The following is a 20,966-nucleotide window of genomic DNA, read 5'->3' on the forward strand; positions in this document are numbered from 1 at the left end:
TTAATGGCTGGCACAGCCAGCTCTACAACTGCTGTCCTGCTCAGCTCAAGCGCTGCTTGAGAGACTGCTTGAGCTGAGGTCACACAGGCAGGTGCCCTGTCCTTCTCTGTCTCCCTGTATCTCAACAACTCCTCCAACCATACACATTCCAGATCCTTATAAAGCTGTTTCACAGAAAGGAGAAATTCTGTCTGCTCTCATGATGCAGTCTTGTAGCACAGAATTTAGCTGGCAATGGAAACGAAAGACAATGCAATAAATATAAGAATAGAATTGGTTTATTAGAACTATTTTACATAAAGTAATTAAGAACAAATTACCTGAAGAACTATTTGTATACCATGGAAATATTCTTGCTGACTTAAAGTTACTGAAGTACAAAAGACAACATACAAAACAATGCATGCCTCATTTGACTCTGGTTTTATTGAGACCCATGAGGAATGTGACATCCTTGGGACAGCCAAACAAGACAGACAGCACAGTGTGTGCATATATATATGTATATATAACATGTACTGTACACATTTTACTGGTAACACATCAGCAGTTCACTCACACATATCAATTACTTGCTCTAATTCTATGAGAATTTTTCTGGGGCGAGGGCAGATCACTGAAGCTTTCAAGCTTTGCAGGGAGCTAAGGGATAACCAGCAGGAATCCTACACTCCATCATCTCAGGCAGAAACTGCTCTGTGCTGTTCTCACACTGTGTGAGGGTGGTGGGCTGGATGTGGGAAAGGCTGAACCAGCCCTGAGCTCCAGGGAGAGACACAGTTCCTGGGATTGTACACAGAATCATAGAGGGGTTTGGGTTGGAGAGGACCTTAAAGATCATTTAGCTCCAACCCCCCTGCCACAGCCAGGGACACCTTCCACTAGACCAGGTTGCTCAGGGCTCCATCCAGCTTGGCCTTGAACATTGCCAACAATGGGGCATCCACAGCTTCTTTAGGCAGCAGTACATGACTGCTGTCGAGCACTGGGAAGCCCAAGCCAGCTGAGGAGCTGCATTTTTTCATTTCAGCATTTAGCAAGCATGGCTGTCTGCTAGCAGTGCAGAGGTTTAAACTGAGTGAAAATAACATGCTGTCTTCCTTAAATCCCAGTTTGATTTGCAAAAGCTGGTGCCTGGATAGCAATTGCTTTTAATTAACAAAGCAAGACACATTCTTTAATGAAAATGCTCCCAGTGTGTCAGGTGGAAAGTACACAACTGGTCTCTGCTGGATGGTGAAGGAACATGTTGGCTGGAGCATCCAGGCCCCACAGTGGTGGCAGCACTGAGAAGAGCAAGATGGCACAGGCTTCCCCTGACCTTGGCCAACACAGCTGGGCTGTGGAGCCTTGGCTGCTCCAGTGACCAGGCCCTGGTGTGCACTCAGCCCTGGCTGTGGGGAGGGGCAAGGGCACCCCACATCCAGCTTGGGGTCTCCCCACCTTGCAGCGTCCTCTGCACAACAATCAACTAGAGCTATGCTCTGGAGCCTGAATGTTTCTTATTCTCTGAGCAAGGTCATCTACCCACTTTTTCTATCATCGCCAAAGGGGAAGAGTATGTTCTTCATCTCATAGGCTTCTTCTACACTTGAAAATAAACAAAGGATTTTGGTCCTTTTACACAGGCAGAGATTCATGGACACAGGAGAAAGGGGAGGAAACAACTGACCCAAATCCAATTTTTAGAGATACATCCCATTGATGAGGTAATCAGACTCTTCAGATGTAATGGGTCGAGCCTTTTTGAGCTTCTGTTTCACTAAGCGCAGTCTGCAAGCAACCATAAGCAGCAGCAAAGCAGTGATTGCCAAGCCTAAGGCTAAGGGTAACACAGCACCTACAATGAGGTTAAGAGAAATTACATTTTATTTAACACAGTCAGACGCTGGTGGAGAAAACCTGAAACATTGCTTTAAAAATACAGCTAGTCTATCACTTAGATGTCAGTAATTAGAACAACTCCTACTATGAAACTAAACTGCATGATCATGTTAGGGACAGTTCAGAATATGTAAGTACATTATTCAATTCTTGTCCACTTTATCTGTATCTACAGAACCTGACTGAAAAACTGGCATAATTCAAAATTAATTCACATTGTTGGTCTTACCTGTTTCTGGGGCTGGGCGACCACCTCCAAGCTGATCTCTCTTTGGCATCATTATGCCATCCCCATTTTTATCATCTGTTCTTTTCCCTGAGGAACTGTTATCTGCACAAAATCAAGCAAGATAAATGAATACTGCAGTTCAGTGACTCAAGAAATCTTATCCATAGGACACTAGGATTAAATAATGTGAAGCACTTAAACTTAGTGGGAAAAAACAAACAGTTTAAGAACTTCTGACTTCGACTGTATAACTTGAATTTTTGAAATAATGTGAAACTAAAGTGAAAATTTAAATTCAATTTTACATCCCAAACCACAATGCATCTCAACCAAAAGCAAGGGTACTTTGACTGTGCTGTGATACATTTCCTGGCAGCCTTCAGAACTGTGACAGAGCTAGCAGAAACACACTATGCTACAAGATCTGTAAAATATGAATGTGAGATGTTGTAATTGGAATTACATGTAGTGGTGGGTGCTAAGGAAGTATTTAAGTCAATTAGATTGGAACATGCACTGTGTGTAAGTCCCACCCACTACCACCAGCTCTGAAGATCTGCAGAAGGTGTCCCTGGCAGTAGCAGCAGCAAATGCACACGACTGCTAATTAAAGCTTAAATGGTTTCATTGGTACTGTCATGAAAGTCCATGCTCATGTTCCCACTCCAAGGCAGAAGGCAGCTTTGCAGGCTGCAGCTTTATTGCCCTGCCATTTTGGCCGGGGTGCATAAACATTGACTTCACCTGCAGGGAATGCTGCAGAAACAAGCCATGGCCTTCTCCTTGTTGGGCTCCTGATATCCTGGCATGTAAAGTGGGCTTGAAAAAATCCTAACAGTGAATGTACTGGCCTTAAAATACCCATATAGTATCAGAGATGTGCAAGACCACTTGAATGTAACTGACACCAAAAGCAGCAGCTGTTTTTTCTGAATTAAACTAAATGAATATTTGTCTTTCTTTTGGAAATACCCAAAAGACATCAGCTCTTTTTAAGAGCTGCTCCAGCCAGCATCTAAATGCCTGTTTTAGAAACTTGTTTCCCTGCCATTTAAGTAAAGGAAATATTTAAGTCAACTCTTTGTAAAGAAATTCGGCAAATATGGAGAAAAGTTTAGTGGGAAATTTTTGCAAGAATAGAGCCTTTCAATAAAGCTTGTAGGGTTTTGCTACGACTTACGGCTGTTCTTACACAACTGGAGAGACTATCAGAGTCAATGCTGCTAAATATCTTATCTGTTATCTCTAGAACACAACAAGCAATTTCCCCAAAGAAGTTTAGGAGCCTAGCATAAAGCATTTTACAAGGGTTTAATTTAGATTTCACTTTCTCTTGATTTTCTAGTCTACTCCAAGGAAATTGCCATTTACAGTCCTTTCCAATTCCCCTAAATTACAGAGCTAGGTTACGGCTACTGCTGTGGGTGCCCCTGCAGTAAAAACATGACTAAGTCTTGGGCACTCAGTCAAATGCTGTAATCCCAGCCCTGAACAGCGCTGCACAGGCAGCCTGGGAGAGGCAGAGGCCCTGTGCCAGGGGAATGCAAAGCTGTTATGGTGATTTATACACTTGGGTTGGCTGCACTGGGGAGTGCAAATCTTCAGGCTGTTCGTCAATTCAACCCGTCTGCATGACCCTGTTTGCTACTGGCCACTGCTGCTTAGAAACCAGCCCCCTGCTCACTCCAGAGTGCTGTGCTGCTACTGAGTGTTTTCTACATTCATCTGCAAGTTTAGAAGTGTCACAATATGCAGCTGGTCTTAAGAACTTCCCTGGAGAAGGACACTGGGGCTATTTGGAGGCAGCCATGCAGAAATGCTGCGCTGGCCTTTGAGGGAGACGCAGTCTGGGTAACTTTACTACCATGGAAACATGTCTGCAGAGAGAGAAAGGACTCTTTCATTGACATCAAATGCCTCTTCCTCCATCCACTCTCAACTTTGAAAGAAAATGTTTGGCCTTTCAGATTGGGCAAAAGTAGACCATGAGTCTGTTGCAGAAGACTCAGTGCCCTAAGTGTCTGAGGGGGTTATCTCAAAATCAGACTTGCTGTTCCCCCTGGACTTGCCCTGCTGTAGAGGAATCCCATTGAAAAGGCAGGACTGCAGAACAAGATTTACCCATTGTAAACAATCAATGATTTTGGGTTTTGTATTGGTTGGTTGTGGCTTTTTTCACTTTACTTCTAATAGATCCCCTGTTAGGTCAGGCAGAAGTTTTAAACAGTCCTTAACTTGGACTTGCATGTTTTCATACTTCAGTGTAAATCCTTAAAAAGTTTGTATCAAGTCAGAGCTAAGTATGAAGGGCCACTGTAAGGAAGGTTAAAGGAAATTTGGAACAGAAACTCTCTTAAGAGAAAATGGACTCTGGAAGAAAGTTCCCTTAGGATCACCCTCACAGGTAGAAAGCTCATATATCTGATACCAGGAACTATCTCACAGTCCAAAACGTTACAACTTAACCCAGCTCCTTTGGAGAAAAGATAAATTTGGTTGTACATGACAAGGAAGTCCCTTTATTAGACATCTTTATTGAATTCTCAGAGATTAAAGCTGTTTATGGAGAGGTAAGTAGCAGAAGGGACAGGCCTTTACTGGTACTTTAGCCACCACTAATAAAAAAACAAATGTAAAAAAGAAAACAAAAGAACTCCCAAGTCCTACAATGTCTTGGGAAAAACTTCTCTTTAAATATCAATGCAAAGCTCCTGTATCAAGCATAGAGTCTAGCAGCCAGCTGGAATGTGCCATATGCTGTCTCCAGTAGCTAAAACCTTCATTTACTCTACCTGCAGTCACTTGATTTAAGAGCATCATGTTTTCCTTCCTGGATTGTATTTCCATGATGATCTGAAACTGTCAGCTGATAATTAAGAAAAATGTGGCCCTGAATGGAGCACTTGCAAGTGAAAAGCCAAAACGTGTGCTGCCACTGTAAAGCCACATCCCCTAATGTGTATCTTATATACATAGTGACATTAAAACTGCTAAAGCTTACTTTCAAAATTTATGTAAAATAATACACAAGAAGTCAGGATGTTTGCAATATCAGCACCAGGCCAACAAGAACACGATGGCCTTGGTCCAACAAAGACCTTTACAGTGACTCAGAGGCAGAGTTCTACCTTGGCACCAGCAGCAGGAGACAATCTCACCCAGAACAGGATTTCTGCCAGTGGAATTGCTGAACTTTTGAGGCTGCTGGTATGATTTCTGCTCAGTGTTATCTCTTTTCAAAAATGCACCTAGCATTATTGCCCTCCTGGACACATTTCCAGATGAGCTTCATGGAGCTGCTCCAGCATTTCTGTGCCTCTCATTTTTGTATCACATGATTATTAGATTTGGTCAGTAACCTCCCTGAGATGGCAGTGATGCAGGGATGTCTAATTAATAGATCTGGGTGAATTTTAAGGAATAGGTTAAATGCTTGTTCTTCAACTCCATAAAGACCGTGGTGTTTCCCAGTGGGGCAGGACTTGAGCCTCTCTGGACCTCTGTGAATCATCAATGCACAGCATGGGGCTCCATGAAGTTTCAGTGTCTGCAGGAGAAGACAGCAGCTCAGAGCAGGTTTTGGCAGAGCAGTTTTTGGCAGTTTCTGCCCTCTGGACCCATGTACTTCACATCTACCTAGCAAGCCTTCATGTCTCACCCCATGCACCCTAACTGGAATCGATCCATAGAGGATTTTAAACCTATTTTAAACCTATTATAAGCAGCTGAGCTGTTTGCTGCTTTTTTTCATTAGACGTATTGGGCTCCTGGGTCAGTACAGACTGGATCCTTTTATTCCACAGGGAAATAATTAACAACTAAAATTAAATTTTGACTGAGCCTTGTCAAAATAAAAATATTAAACTCACAAGAATTAAAACAGCTTGAAATCTTGCCTGTTGAAAATTAGAAGATTACAACAGGTACTGGTAGTACACTAATCACGGAAGCCCCATCACATTTCTTTAGTTTTCTAAGAATCTTTTTCTTTGCTTGTGTACTGCTGTGCAAAAGCTACCTTTAGAGCAAAACTGGTGCAAGTAAGTTACTGTGCAATAGGTGACCACAGAAAATTATTATGCAAAAATGCTTCTGCATTGTACTTCCAGTTATAACCTTGATTTTCAGTTGCTGAAGGCGATGACCTCAGTTCTAGTTTTATGCCTGGATTCACAAGCCAAATGATTTTTGAGGCCTACTTAACAGCTGACTTCCCACTGGAGCCTGCAAAGCCCTTTGGAAGTTTGATGTTTAGTTTGGGTGGCCCCATATCAGGTGTCACTCAAGACTATGTCAATGAGAAGGGTTTGAAGCAGACTTCAGAGTTTTAGTGAGGAGTTGTCTAGAGGTCATCTAGAGGTCATCTATACTGCCAGAAAAGGGGTAAAAATTTGGGACAGGATTTTGCTGTCATTCCCCACACATTCACTGAGGTCATCAAATTCTTGAGAACATTGTTTTCACTCCCTTTACAGAGTTTTCACTCCTTCTGCACTCCACAGATGAAGTACAAGCACCTTGAAGGATCGTCCAGGTGCCGACCAGGTCAGTGCCCTTTTCCAGAGCCGACAGCAGAGGGCACTGAGCACTGCTCTGCTGTAACTGAAAAATAAAGCTGGTTATAAACAGCTGTGTCTTGGGGCACACGAATCAGTCTAAACCATGAAGAAATAAAAGTGGGGAGTTTGTACTGATTCTATGCTCAGTTATGCTTTCATTTAATTGCCATGTCAGATAATTTTACTTAATCAGCATGAACCTTAAAAGACACATCAATTTTATTGCAGTTTCTGGAGCTTTACCAAGGCCAGAGTTGGGGCTCTGCCTGTAACATCACACAGTGACTCACTACAGGCTTACAGCCACTCTGCAGAACAGTACTGGGGACCTGTGCACAGACACCCGAGGTAGCTTTTACCAAAGCCTGGGACTTTTCTACAGTGAGACTTCTCCTGCCCTGAAGACAGAGTTCAGGGAAAAAAAAAAAAAAAGCCCATAATAGTAAAGATATTAGCTCAGGGAGAAAAAAAAAAAAAAAAAAAAAAAGAAAAAAAAAAGAGAAGTAACACTTAGCACCAGGAGAAAAGAAATAAAGAAATTACTCTCACCCAAGTTGAACAGTATCTTATTATGTGTTCCTGAAGTACTCCCTACAGATTTTAAAGAGCCTTAATACATCAGCCTACACAGCTGAACCTGTGGCAGAATTTTTATTTAGTTCACTGCACATTTTGTTCCTAAGACTGTATTATTTCCCTAGCATTACCACTTTAACTTTCTTTTTGCACCTAGTATAAAACAAATTGACAATAATAAATCAAATCCTACTTAGAACTTCATTATTACAGGTTTCTTTTGTATTTATTTACATTTGAATTTTTTCCTCTTAGCCAGGCACCAAAAGACAATTAAATTTAAGGTGCAAGACACTTCCTTTCTTTAAGGAGAAGGATTTATTGAAACTGATTCAATTCTTACCTGGCACAAATCCACTGATTTGTTTCTTTGGTCCCTGAGAAAGCGATTGGTTAGACATGTCTGCATCCACTGAGAGAAGTGGTTGATTTCTGGCAGTGGCTTTCAGGGTGTTCACAGCAGAGTTTTCCTCCACGTTTTCAGTCAGTCCTGCAGTCCTTTGCTGGGTGGTGCCAAGAGCTGCATGTGTCACCGTCTTCCGACCCGAGCTGACTGTTAACAGAAACAGAAGTTTCTGTACAACGCTGAAGGCAATGGAAGGGTTCTTAAGGAAGACTGTCCAAGACAGGCCTTGAGGCAGAGTAAACTACTTCCTCAGGTTCACACATATGATGAAATGTGAGCCATAGATAGCTAACACTTGCTCACAAGAGTACACGCATGACCCCTACAGTGAAATCCAGTAACTAAACTACAAATGGCTAGCCACTGTGCCCATTCACCCTCTGGTGGCTTTTGTTCTCTTAGCTGAGCATGGGCACATGCTGAGGGATGACTAATGAAAGCAAACAACATAATGGTGAATCAACAAGTTCCCTTGTGTGTCCACAGTGTTCCAGATTCTTGCAAGGTGTCTAACAGCACTGTGAAGGGTACCTCTGAGACACCCTTTCACACAGAGATCACTGTTCTTGTTTCCAGAATCATCATGCAAGTGCAAAACTGATCTTTTAACTGCTGAACACAAAACCTGTCACTTAGGGACCCTTGATAGTTTTAATATGCTTTGAAGAAAATTTCTGAGCACTTGAGTATGCAAATATCAAACCTTCCCATGTGCTAGTTCCAATGAAAGGCTGGGAGCAAACTGCTTGCTCCTAGGGAGAGAGGCCACAGAAGTGACATCGTCCCCCTTTGGTCGTTGAGGCTGTGGTTACTTTCACAGTCTATTGTGCCACTGTGGCCTGGCACACTTACGATTCTGGCAGAAAGTCTCATCGGATCCATCAGGACACTGTCTCACACCATCACACGCAAATGTGATGTCAATGCAGCAGCCATCATCACAGATAAACTGGTAGCGAGAGCAAACCCCAACGCAGGCTGTTGAGAAACAATTCCCAAATTACCAAAAGAGAAATCCAAGTAGTAAATAGTGAGTCAGTGACTGAGTCAGTGACTAAAATCTGCAGCACAGAGGAAAAAGCAAAACCACACTATGTCAAGAAGCACCATGAACGAGGCAGAAAGTCCAGACTCAGCTCTGTGACATCATATTGACTCAGAAGCAAATATAGGCAATAGCTGTTCCTGGCACCTTCATCACTAGCCTGGTAATCCTTTTGTTACAGCAATACTCAACCTGGAGGCTGTTGCACCTTACACCTTGTGCAGCACCCTTACAGTGCTTTGAATTCTGCTGGCCTAAGCTGGAAGAAGATCTTCCTAGGCTTAAAAGATGCAGAACAGTCCTGAAAACAAAGAAATTAAATCTCTGTAACTGTAACTGCATCCCTCCTCCCTTTAGTAGAAATTCCTACTAAAAATTCATTCAACACCAGTATATTGCTTTACATGCACACACTTGGACCATATAGGATCTTTTATGGCATATTTTCTGCAATGTAATTAAAATACTCAAAGAATGCTTGTCATTTATTGACATCAGCAATTCAGTAACTTCAATACAGCACAGACCAAAATAGGACTAGGTCACATTCTCACAAATTACTTTCACCAGAAAGAACTGACTGCTGCCTGCTTTAATATTTAGATTCCCCTGGAAATGAAGAGTACCCTGGATGCCCCATTTTGCATACTCAAAGCTTTCCTGAAACCCATTTTGATTCTGTAATTGTGAAGTGTTTACATCTGTGCTTTTGTCTTTCCAACAGCAGTGCAGTTCATCACTTTGTAAAGCACCATCAAGTTCAGGGCTTGATTAGTGTTGTAAGAGCAAAATCAATTTGCATAAGGGAGCACAGCCTTTGGTTGTTATCCTGCTGTGTACCAAACACTGCACCACACTAAGGGAAAGATGCCAGGAATGCAGACAACTGTTTAAAACCCTTAAAAATCTGAAAATGCATGTCCTGAACTTCAGCACTAGTAACAGCACTGATCTTGCATGTATTGAGGCATCAAGAACTGGTTTAGCTACAGCAGTAGCACTTGAATTGATAGCTGGGGAATTAGAAAAATAAAAACAACAGCAAATAAATAAAGCAGCAAACCTCTCTGGTTGCTTTAGCTGAATTAAATATTAATAAACACACCTCTATCATCCATTACTGGAACACAGGCATTATTAAGCAGATTTTTTTCCTTAATAACAGCTTATTGCTAGAGGGACAACCCTTTCACATAAACATATTGTGCTGGTGCAGAGCAAGATTTTCACTGGTTTTGCTAAACCTGGTGATAATGCTGTTTAACTTTGTGCCAGAGCAGCAGATCTGCACTAGCAACTTGTTAATTACAATGTAATTAGAAGTTATTACATTTAAGAGCAGGACTGACAGCCACTGAAATCTAACTTAGTTTCTACCTTTTATGCTTTTTACATGTTTCTGAAGCTCAGAGTTTAAAAAAGATGGGTCAATTCCAGTTTCAGCTTCCCCAGTAGCATAAGGCTACAATGACAACCATTAGAAAGAAAAACTTAAATGCATTAAAACAAAAAAACACTATCAGACTACAGATGCAGGTCAGTATTACTATTAGGCTGCCTCAAACATACTATTAAGTAATTTTAATTGGGTCTTTCTTATAGCACAAGCCCTGTTATGATGTCCACACCATCTGACTGTTACAATGCACCTGACACCTGTGTCAATATTTCACTCTTCCAATCCTGCGTGCTTATTAGCAATAGAAGGACGAATACTCAGTGCCTGAAAATATTATTGTTCTAACAGGCAAGTGATGCTTGCTTGTTTCATCACTTTGAAAGAGCAATTCAAAGCTGAAAGAGATGTCATTATGTAATGAGCATGGGCAAAATAAAACACTGAAAATGGAGAACAACATTTCAACCTTTATCAAGACCCTTGCTCTGCTCTGAGTACCATACCCTGGGTGCCACAGAGGCAACAGCTCCAGCCATTCTCTCACCTGCTGCAGAATGAACCATGGGCAGAATGGTCACAGAGACGTTGTCAGAGCTTCTCTGACCTGCAGTGTCTGTCACTGTTAGCTGGAAAATATACCCGCCTTCCTGAATGTGGGACAATTTCAGTGTTCCTGGCTGTGGTACCTGAGTAAAGACACACAGTAAAAAAAACATATTGGCACAATGGATCCATCTGTGACCTTCCAGGAATAAGGAGCTCATCATGCAGATTAAATACTTCCCACAGTCTACTCAGCCTACTCAAGCATGTATTTCAGCATGTAACATTTGATCTCTTTTTTTTTGCATCCATTTGTAAAAAACCCCACAATGTTCAGGTAGTGTTTTCATGATCTACTCAGTTACCTGGAGCTGTGGATCTCAGCACACAAATGGAGAACAAATGGTCACATACATTTAACTCAATTTTTGAATAATTAAAAATGTAATTTTAGAGGATAGACAGTAAAATATTGGCCTTTTGCTTTTTATCAAGTTAGTCTGTAGGTAATATAACATGGATCCACAGAAATAAATTTTCATGCTTTAAAGAGAACAATAATTTTTATTAATATGGCCATAGAGTCCTAGACCTTCCATTATGGACGAGTATATTGATAAACACTTTTTTTCTCTCAGTGAGAAAATTTCTTACCTGAAATTTCTTTCTTTTTCTATTTACATTAATGCACTCAGTTATCTGATCAGACTGTTGAGTACCTCCTGATGGAGCATATGATCCCCTACAATTTTTATTCTTTAATACATTTAAGAAATTCTTATGCCCTAAATACACCTGCTGTTGTTCACTGTGACTGTTTGGAGAGCAAACATGGTATTTAAAACTCATGAGCCATGGAGCCCAAGTCTCTTCCCTGTGCAGAGACAGAGAAATGCCACTGACTTCTGAATACACCACCACTCTGGGTGACCTCTGTGCTTTCCTTCTTATTTTCTTCATGCTGCCCTGAAGAATTCTGGCCTGAATCTGCTTACACAGAAACTTTGGCTCGAAATAGACAATCAGCATTAAAAAAAAAAAAGACCCAACCCATTACTGTCCCCAAGTGTCCAGGAGCTGTGCAGCTACAGAGTGGGGATAGCAATCAGAGAAGCAAATTAACTAAAAAAGCAATAATCAAGTCACAACAGGAATAAAAAAGGCTTCCTTCTACAATATGATAGGATCTCTTTATAGCAGTCCTTCCCCCTCCTCTGTCTTCTATTTATTCTTTGCTACATAAGAGCAATGCAACAGCTGCCTTTTATCTTATTTAAATACACTCCCATTCTCCCTTGTAGCTATGGATTCATACATTATTCTCAAAGAATAAATGACACAAAATCCAGTAACTTCAGGGCAGCAACCAAAGCACTAAAGACATCAACTGAAGAATGCATGAAAAAAAAAATCACAGCTATTAATTCAACTCAAAAATTTAAATTATCATGGTTAATCACCAGGGTACATATCTGTAGGAGAAATCCCTGCTCATTTGAACACAATGGAAAAGTATTTATTTAAGCATAAATGTGTGTCAAATTCATTTTCTGTTAACAAATAGCAAAAAGCCACCAAGGTTAATGTGAATTTTACAAGTTTGAATGGATATGAGACTTGTCTCTAAGTCACTTTATAAAGTGACTTTGAGTAATATTAAAAATATAAACTTTAAATGCTTTATTAAATTCTACTTTTTGTTTTACTGTACATTACTAAATCAAAGATTAATTTTAAAAGTACTTAATTGCTCTTCTAAGAAAATAATGCTGCAAGGGGTCAGATTAACAAGTCTTTGATAATGAAGTGTTCCTTTTATCTAGACGATTTCTAGCAACTATCCTTAAAGCTTCATTTTGCTTCATACTCTCTCACCTCTACATATCCTTCCTGCTTTAGGTGGAGTTCCCAGTGTGCCCTGGATGTTTTGGGCTGTGAACAGACTACAACTAGAATCTGTGGACCTGAGACATTTTTTCTCTATTTTTCCACTGATTCTACAGCATTCACAAAAAAGATTAAAATGAAGAATTCCTCTCTTCATTAGTAATTTTAATTTGAAATCAAAGTGCAGCAGAAAATGTGTGGATAAAAAAATCTCATAAGGTTTTCATTGTGTTTCTTTGAAGTTTCTCTGTAAGCACTGACAGGAGACGGTGAAAATCCCTTATTATTTTTAGTAACTGAATTACTGAGGGGTCTCTAACTGGGGTGACAGAAGCTGAAAAACAAGTGCAGCGAGTATAAATAAAGCAGAGCTCAAATACAGTGGAGTATTATTATCTACTTGTTTGCTGCTGGCTGTCCCATGCCACCCAAGAAAGAGATTAAGTGTGTAAGCCACTAGAAATAATCACTGGAACTACCCAGGGACACAGTGTAGTCTCCTTCACAAGAGGTCTTCAGCATGGGATTGGACAGATAAGATAATCTCATTGATGCTCCTTGCCCCACAAACAGTTGGACCAGATGATCTTTTGAGGTCCCTTCCAACCTGGGCTGCTCTACATTTGTGTGAAATAAATGTTCAAGTTGTACAGGCATCCTAATTTTGGTGCCTGGTAGACAGATTGGTATATATTTAATATTTTTAGCTGTATATTTAAAACTTGAACACAACAATCTGGAAGTAATTGGGCACAATGGGGGGCTGTACATGTACCTGCATTTCAACTGATGAGTCGCCCTGCAGCAGTGTCCACTCATAGTGCACAATTCCGTGGTCATCGGAACTTTCCCGGCCATCCAAAAGCACCCAGTCCACAGGTGACTGCAGCACAATGTCTTGGCCTGCCCTACACTGTGGAGGCTCATCATATTCTTCTTCTTAAACAAAGAAAGAGAAGATCAGTTATTTATGAGGAAAGGCTGAGTGATTATTTAGATAAAACACATTTTATTCTTGGTTAAGGTATTGTTTCTTCTCTGTGCAACTTCCTGAAAGAGGAACATGTTCATTAGTGTACATTTTGTTAAGCAAAATAGCATCTGCTTCAATTTTCGTTAACTGTCCTATGATGTCTTCAGGAATTAACATTAGAAGCACACAGCATAGAAAACCTCTCTAGGTACCTGGATGTTTCAGCAATACAACAAACAGGATTATTAGCATCAGTGTACTTTTTTAATCTGAACTAAGGACAATAGGTCTAAATATGACTCACATACAGATGGCAGTTACCTTTTTCATACCTTTTATAGTACTCTGCATAATTCAATAGGTTTCTAGTCCCTATTTATAATACATCATTATAGCAATGAAAGACTGATTTAGCACAAGGTGGCACCCTGAGGAAGCAGAGCATACGATGATTAAAAATCATCAGAGACCACTAATTTTAAGTGCCTCATTTAAGATATCAAAAGCTCGATTTTCAGAATATTTAGGATATTCAGAGTATTTATTTATAGCATTTTGCTATGTTCAAAGTACAATCTTTACTGATTAAAATTGTGAGTACTAAGTACTTTTGCTAATCAGACCACAAACTTATGGGTTAGACTAACGAAAGTCTAACCCAAAGACTGTATCTTTCTACAGTTCCCCACTCGAGTTTCATTCCTTCTTTGAGCACACTGAAGTGCCAGGATGCCCTCTGCTCTTCAACCTCCACAAAGAATACCCTGTAAAGAATACTGTTGTTATCCTCAGAAGAGCAATTAGGAAATCAAGGTTGTAATTGCACTCCATGTGGGCAGAACTGCACAAGGAAACATGATTTTTCATCATTGTGGGGAATCTTCCTTGCACGTGCTCTTCAACAGTATCATGAATGTGCTGGAAGCCTTGGAGTGCATGGGAGCAGTAGAACAACTGTTTACCTCTGACTAAACAGAAAAATTCTTATTTCTTCTTTTTTTGGTAGTAGGTCAGGCATAGAAAATTTCAAGGTAAATATCAAAAGTTAGGAAAACATACAATAACTAGGTATAATAATAGAAAGGTATAATAATAGAAAGTATGAAACAGTTCTTGTTCATCCAATGACAAAGGCAGCTTTGCCTAATTTGTATACACTTGCTTCTCAAAACCAGCTTCATTTAAAAAGCAACATCCAGGTGCAAAATAATCCCAAAACTCATTGTTAATAAAACCTCAAAACTAATTGTTAATGAACACCATCATTATGGTGCCAGGGCAACTTTTATATGATATAAATGAGTTATGTACAGTCTTCACACAGTTACTTACTTTACAAATAAGTGTCAAAAAGAAACTGACCTGGGTCTCAAACAGCACAGCCCAGTCTTCTGCTTCTACCTTGGAGAGGGGTTTTATGTCACCTGTCTGGTTTAAATGACTTGATCAATGCCCTGCAAGGGCAGAAACAAGCCCTAATTCCCCTAAGCAATGAGGATACTTTCTTCCTGGACTAACTTTAGACTCCAGCAGCAGGAGTTGCAAAGGAAGGACCCCTTCACATTGAGTCAGTCACAGAAATTCATGCCAGCCCTTAGTTAAAGATGAGTGAGGGACCACACAGCCCTCCAGTCACTAAGGATGGAGGCACTATCCTTTGCTTGCAAGCCACCAGATCATCTTCGGAAAGCTAAATCAATGGCAAAAAGGAAAACTTGGCTTGATAGAGACATATGGCATGGGAGGAGCCTCTTGAGCTGAAGATTCTTTTTCCACAGCAAAGTTTTAAGCAAGGAATACATGATCCTTAGTGAAACACCTCCAAATGTGGGGAATAAGAAGTCAATACCAAAAATACCGAAGAGGCAAACTCATTGGAGCCACCTGCAACCACCACTCGTGGGAATAAAGCACTACCAGCCACAGGTCAGCAGAAAAATCATCTCTTAACTTCTGCTTTCAGCTTGCATTTGAGCTGAATGTAAATAAGCAGTATGGAACTGAAATACCAGGTCAACATTCTGAGATGCTGGAGCTGGCTGCTTTCTAGAAAAAGAGGTGAAACACTTATTTCTTTGGGAACCAACACAATAGGCTTTTTATAACCATGCTTTTTATTTATTCTGTTCCCTCCATCATTTATACAGTCTTGACCTGTCAATAATGAAGCTTCCAGCTAGTTTTCTGAATGAAGGCTTTGTTTTAAAAGGTTATTTCACTGCCAACTCCTGAATGTGTTTGGTATTAGTTTACCTTGATGTTGAATCCTCCCATTGCTCACCACTGGTGATCTTAGAGATAACTGTATCCCAATGCACAGAAATATTTTGGAATTATGAGGGCACCATATCTGTAGGTAAATGTTGGTTTGGTATTATCAGAAAGAAAACAGTGGAGACTCAAGAAAAAAAAGTACTCTGAAAGAAAAACAAAAACAAAAACAAAAAAAGAAGAAAGGAGCAGCTAAAATGTAATCCCCTCATGGAAAAAATCTTGAAATGAAAAGTTCTTTTCTAAATTTCTTAAACCCGTTCATGGGGTGACAGAAGGGAAAAGAGATGTGCCTTCATCATCCTGTTGTCCAGATTGTTTTTCAATGTAATTAAAGGATGCACTGGTAGCAAAACATCACAACAAAATTATTCAATCTTAATTTTATCTCTCCTGGTTTATGTCACATCTGACAGATGTTTAAATAAAAGTTCATTCTCCTTTGTGACTTTTTTTCAGCTCCAGTGTAATTGCATTAAGAAATCAGAATCCCCTGTTTCCAATACCACCATCACCCACATGGCAGACTTTTAACTAAAACCATCAGGATACAGAGCAATTTGCAGATTAGGAACTGAAATTGTCTTGCAAGTCCAGTGCTGACAGTCAGAAAAGCTGCCAAAAAGGCAAAGCATTTAAGAACTCCAGAATTCAAGAACTCAATGGAATTGAAGAAATTCGAGATTTCTACTAGACAGAGCATCATTTGTACAATATATTATTTATATTGTGCCATAACTGCACCCTAAATTAGTTCCTCATAGGTTTTAATAGAATTAAGGCAGTTCAAAATGAAGCCTAATTCTGTGCGACTTTGATGTAAAATCTCATCTTAAGCCTTGTATCATGCAAGTGCATACAGGTTTATGAAATACAACTACCACAAAGCTGCTACATAAATAATACTGTGGAACAAATACTCCTCCTGTTGAAAATGTCAAAATCGCACCTTGGGTTTTCCTGGTACCTTAAGCTTGCCTTATCTCTGTTGCCATAAGATCCTTCCTTATAGCTCTCTAATCTACCTGCCCATGCACTGTGCAAAATATATTTAGGAATTATAATGCCTCTACAAATTAAGCCCCTGCTCTCTTGTATTTCTTGTATTCTCATGAAATGTGCAGGACTGAATGGACCTCAAGCCTGAGGTCTCCCCTCCCAAGAGAGCAGCAACAGCAGGCACACCTGGGCACTGTTTTCACCCACGCCAAGACCAGGTCTTCTTCCTGTTGCATGCAGTGACTAATTTACTTCAGATGAGATCTATCACTGAGTAAGATAGATAATTTACAGATTACTTTTGGGAAAGTACTGTGCACAGAGATAATGAAATTTAGTCAAAATTAGTTAAGAGGAGACTTTAACAACAGGAGGTGAGGGAAGGCAAATAAATTATTTGGATCAGGTGCTAGGAAACAGACTCCAAATTTAGAAACTCAGATTTGTTTTCATCTACAGCTGCTTGGTCTGCACAATATTGTTCTTAAATATGCTTCAGAGTTGAACAAACAGCTGCTTTTGATGTGGCCTAGTTTCCAAAAATGCTTGTGGAGAATGTCCATGCTGCATCTGGACTACTGGTGAGGTATCTTTGTCTTCTTCAGTCTAGGTCTCGAGTTCTTAAGCACAAAAAATCTTGATTTAAATGAGTAAGAAGCTGTCTTAGGCAATGACATTTGGACAGCACCCCCAGGAATGCCACGTGCTTGCTCTCAGGCTACGCGCCACGTTATGGCATAGCTGGGACCAGCACTTCATGCTTTCGAAGGTGACCAACATGCACAGCTCCTGGGGAGCTGGGACTTCTCTGGTTCCCCAGAGAGAGCAGGGCCACTGAACATGCACATCCCACTGTCTGGCCACCAGCCCCGGCTGGCTGGCACAATGCCCCCCCGCCAAGGGCTCTGCAGAGGCAGCGATATTGAGGGATGGGTGTCCCCAAGCCCAAACACCCCCAAAGCCCTCACAGAAGCAGCTACATCAGAAGGGAACCACAGCGGCTCATCTGGTTCACCCTCCCTGCTCAAGCAGGGTCGTCACACACGGCACAGGATTGTGTCCAGAAGGTTTCTGAGAATCTCCAGTGATAGAGACTCCACACTGCCTCTGGGTGCAGTGCGTGGTTACCCGCACAGTAAAGAAGCTCTTCCTTAGGTTCAGCAGGATCAGCTTCTGCCCGCTGCCTCTTGTCCGATTGCTGGGCACCACCAAGGAGAGCCTGGAACATCCTCTTGGAACCCCCTCCCCTTCAGGTATTATACACCTGGTTAAGGTTCCCTTGGGCACAGCCGGGCCGCCTCTCCCGGCCCAGGGAACCCCGCCGAACGGCAGGCGCAGCCCGGCTCTCTGGCCCGTCCTCCCCCGGCGGCGCCGCCCGTCCCGGAGCGGGTTGGCCGCCTCACGGCCGGCGCCGCTCCCGCCGGCGGCGGCCCGCGGCCCTTCCCGCCATGCCCGCGCCGCCACGCCCGCCGCGCGGCCGCTTACCCGGGGGCGGCGGGGCGATGCCGGCGGTGCGGCGGCTGTAGGAGCTGTAGCCGCGGTGCGGGGCGAAGCGGCAGACGGGCCGGCCGCGGTGCGTGCAGTCGAAGAGGTAGCAGCCCGGCTCGGCCGCCGTGCCCCGCGGGCGGGCGGGCCCCTGCACCACGGCCAGCGTGCAGCGCGGCTCGGCGCAGCAGGCGTCCAGGCACTGCCGCCAGCCCGACGCGGCGCCGGGCGCCCGCAGGAAGGTGGCGCCGGCCGCGATGGAGTCCTTGGTGCGGATGATGGAGTCGGGCCTGGCCGAGAAGCCGCCGCTTCCGCCGCACCGCTCCCCGCCGCCCCCTCCTCCGCCCGCCGTCGCCGGCGGTCCCGGCTCCTCCTGCTGCAGCTGCCGGCGGAACTCCTCCAGCAGCGTCTCCACGCCCGAGATCTGCGAGCGCAGGTCGGCCAGCGGCGCCGCGCAGCGCCCGCCCGGCAGCACGGCCCGCCCGCCCAGCGCCGCCAGCAGCACCAGCAGCAGCGCCGCCATGGCCCCGGGCGGCGGCGGCGGCGGGAGCGGCTCCCGGGGCACCCCCTGCGAGCGCGGCGCGGGAGGCGCCGGCCCCGCCCGGCGGCACCAGGCGGAGCGGCCGCGCTCAGCACCCGCCGCCCGAACAGCTCCGGCGGGCCCCGCCCCGGCCCCGCCCCCGGAGCCACGTTCCTGCGGGAGCCGCGGCGGTGGAAGGAGCGAGGGGTTCCGACTGCAAGAGGGGAATTTTAAAATGTGTCTTAGAAAAGAAATTCTTTACTGTGAGTGTGGTGAGGCACTAGAACAAGTTGCCAAGACAAGCTGTGGATGCCCCATCCCTGAAAGTGTTCAAGGCCACATTGGATAAGGCCTTGAACAATCTAATTGAAAGTGTCCCTACCCTAGCAGGGGGGGATAGGGATTAGATGACCTTTAAGGTCCTTGCACAATCTAGTTGAAGGTGTCCCTACCCATAGCGGGGGGATTGGGATTAAATGACCTTTAAGGTCCTTGCACAATCTAGTTGAAGGTGTCCCTACCCATAGCGGGGGGATTTGGATTAGATGACCTTTAAGGTCCTTGCACAATCTAGTTGAAGGTGTCCCTACCCATAGCGGGGGGATTGGGATTAAATGACCTTTAAGGTCCTTGCACAATCTAGTTGAAGGTGTCCCTACCCATAGCGGGGGGATTGGGATTAGATGACCTTTAAGGTCCTTTTCATTCTGTGGAAGCGCTTAGCATCCTGTGATTCTATGGTTCTATGACTCCACACGGGGAGATGACACCGGCAAATAATTGCGGTTGGGTGGGGGTCGCTGAAACTGCTGGTGGTTCTGTGAACCTGAGGAAACAAATAAATGAAGAGGCAAAAAAGAAATTGTGGAAGACTCCATGCTGGGCATGGAATTTCTGCTCAGAAATTACAAAGAAAGAAAGGCATTAGTCAAAAACATAATGTGCAAACCTGTGGCTTCCTGACCTGCAAAAAAAAATCCCAGATAGGACCTTAACAATCCAAAACAGTGGCGAAGAACTCCCCGTGCAAGTTTTTGAAGTCTTTCCTAAAATAATTTCAGAGAAATTCTTGCAATTAAATTAATCAGTTTTACATCTGCCACAACTTCTGTTTTATCATTAAATTATTGCTGATCCTCTAACACAAATTAATAATACTATTATCTCTGAAAATCAGCAATCCTTCGAAACAGCTGATTTGTTATTTTTTATCAGATGCATGGAGCCTCAAAGTGCTAGAATGGCACATTGAGACCTGTCTACGGGCACTGAAAAACTACCTGTAAATGTAGAGAAGTGGTGAGCTGCATAGTAAGGGATGTCATAAAGGTCAAGTGATATTTCTGTGTTTTCATTTTCATTTCGTTCATTCTTCCAAGCATCTTTAAGCAGACTCATTAATTTCTTTAATTATTGAAAAAAGCTTAACAGCTGCATCAAAAATATCATTATGTCAGGATGCTTAGATTAATAGCAAAAAAAGTAAGACATATTAGGAATGGTTTTAAGACATCTTTGTACTCCTTCATATTTTTGGCTTGTTTTAGGCCATGTTCCCAGTATAACTCAGAATTTCCTCTAAAACAAATCCACTTTAATATTCTGCCATCATGGAGCTTGGGTGTTGTCCAGGAAATTCACAGGCAGCTTGTAGTTTGGATTATGATTTCTCCTTCTCCTCTCCCAAATCACAGAACTGTAGTTCAGGGATTTATTCAAGCATGTTGGCCTGTCAGCAGTGCAACTGCTGAAGATTGATCTTCTCTGGCTGTGTGCTCTATGGGCTTTCTAAATTTCTATAAATTATATTTTTGACACTTTCAATTTCCCGTCAATTTTAGTTGAAACTGATCAATATGTTCAAAGATTACAGGAAGATGGAGGAGCTAGACAGTCAGATGATATAACCCTCATTTGCTTTGAAAATCAGGCTAAAATGCCACAATTTTATTTTTAGAAATATTTTGGAGAGGTGATCAATCTATTCATAACAGAGGTACTGACTGTGATGCACTGATTTACTAGAGATGACACTGGTTTGCTGCTGCTCTGCTGTTGTACACTCTGACAGTACTTTTGCTTCCAGAATATAAACCAAAATAAAGCTCACACCAGCATGGTGCACATTGAAGCTGGCAGAGGAAAAAATGCACCAAGTCACCCCTTCTCAGAATGATCAACGATTTGGAA

At 42.5% G+C, this 20,966-nt stretch overlaps 1 protein-coding gene across 2 annotated transcripts; it reads right to left on the bottom strand.

Annotated features, from left to right (window-relative positions):
- Window positions 1-260: 260 nt before the first annotated feature.
- Window positions 261-18,795, bottom strand: LRP11 (LDL receptor related protein 11). Of its 2 annotated transcripts, none has more exons than XM_077782195.2 (7): window positions 18,257-18,795; window positions 13,304-13,464; window positions 10,643-10,784; window positions 8,507-8,632; window positions 7,592-7,801; window positions 2,114-2,215; window positions 261-1,840 (listed from the first exon to the last, which is right to left on the bottom strand). In XM_077782195.2, the coding sequence occupies exons 1-7, from the start codon at window positions 18,777-18,779 to the stop codon at window positions 1,686-1,688; spliced, it is 1,419 nt and encodes a 472-aa protein (XP_077638321.1). In that variant the 5' UTR covers window positions 18,780-18,795; the 3' UTR covers window positions 261-1,685. The 2 variants fall into 2 exon arrangements, with proteins under 2 accessions (XP_077638321.1, XP_021396211.1); XM_021540536.2 differs by having other exon boundaries at window positions 13,304-13,467; window positions 18,257-18,794.
- Between the last annotated feature and the right edge of the window lie 2,171 nt (window positions 18,796-20,966).

The sequence above is a fragment of the Lonchura striata genome, chromosome 3 (assembly GCF_050655825.1).
Source record: "Lonchura striata isolate lonStrDom1 chromosome 3, ASM5065582v1, whole genome shotgun sequence".
Classification (NCBI taxonomy): Eukaryota; Metazoa; Chordata; class Aves; order Passeriformes; family Estrildidae; genus Lonchura; species Lonchura striata.

Coding starts and splice junctions, on each gene's coding strand:
- LRP11 (XM_021540536.2), bottom strand. CDS start 18,779: ATGGCGGCGCTGCTGCTGGTGCTGCTGGCGGCGCTGGGCGGGCGGGCC. Junction 7,802..8,506: donor TGAGACTTTCTGCCAGAATC/GTAAGTGTGCCA, acceptor TTCTGTTAACAG/TCAGCTCGGGTCGGAAGACG. Junction 2,216..7,591: donor AATCAGTGGATTTGTGCCAG/GTAAGAATTGAA, acceptor GATTTTGTGCAG/ATAACAGTTCCTCAGGGAAA.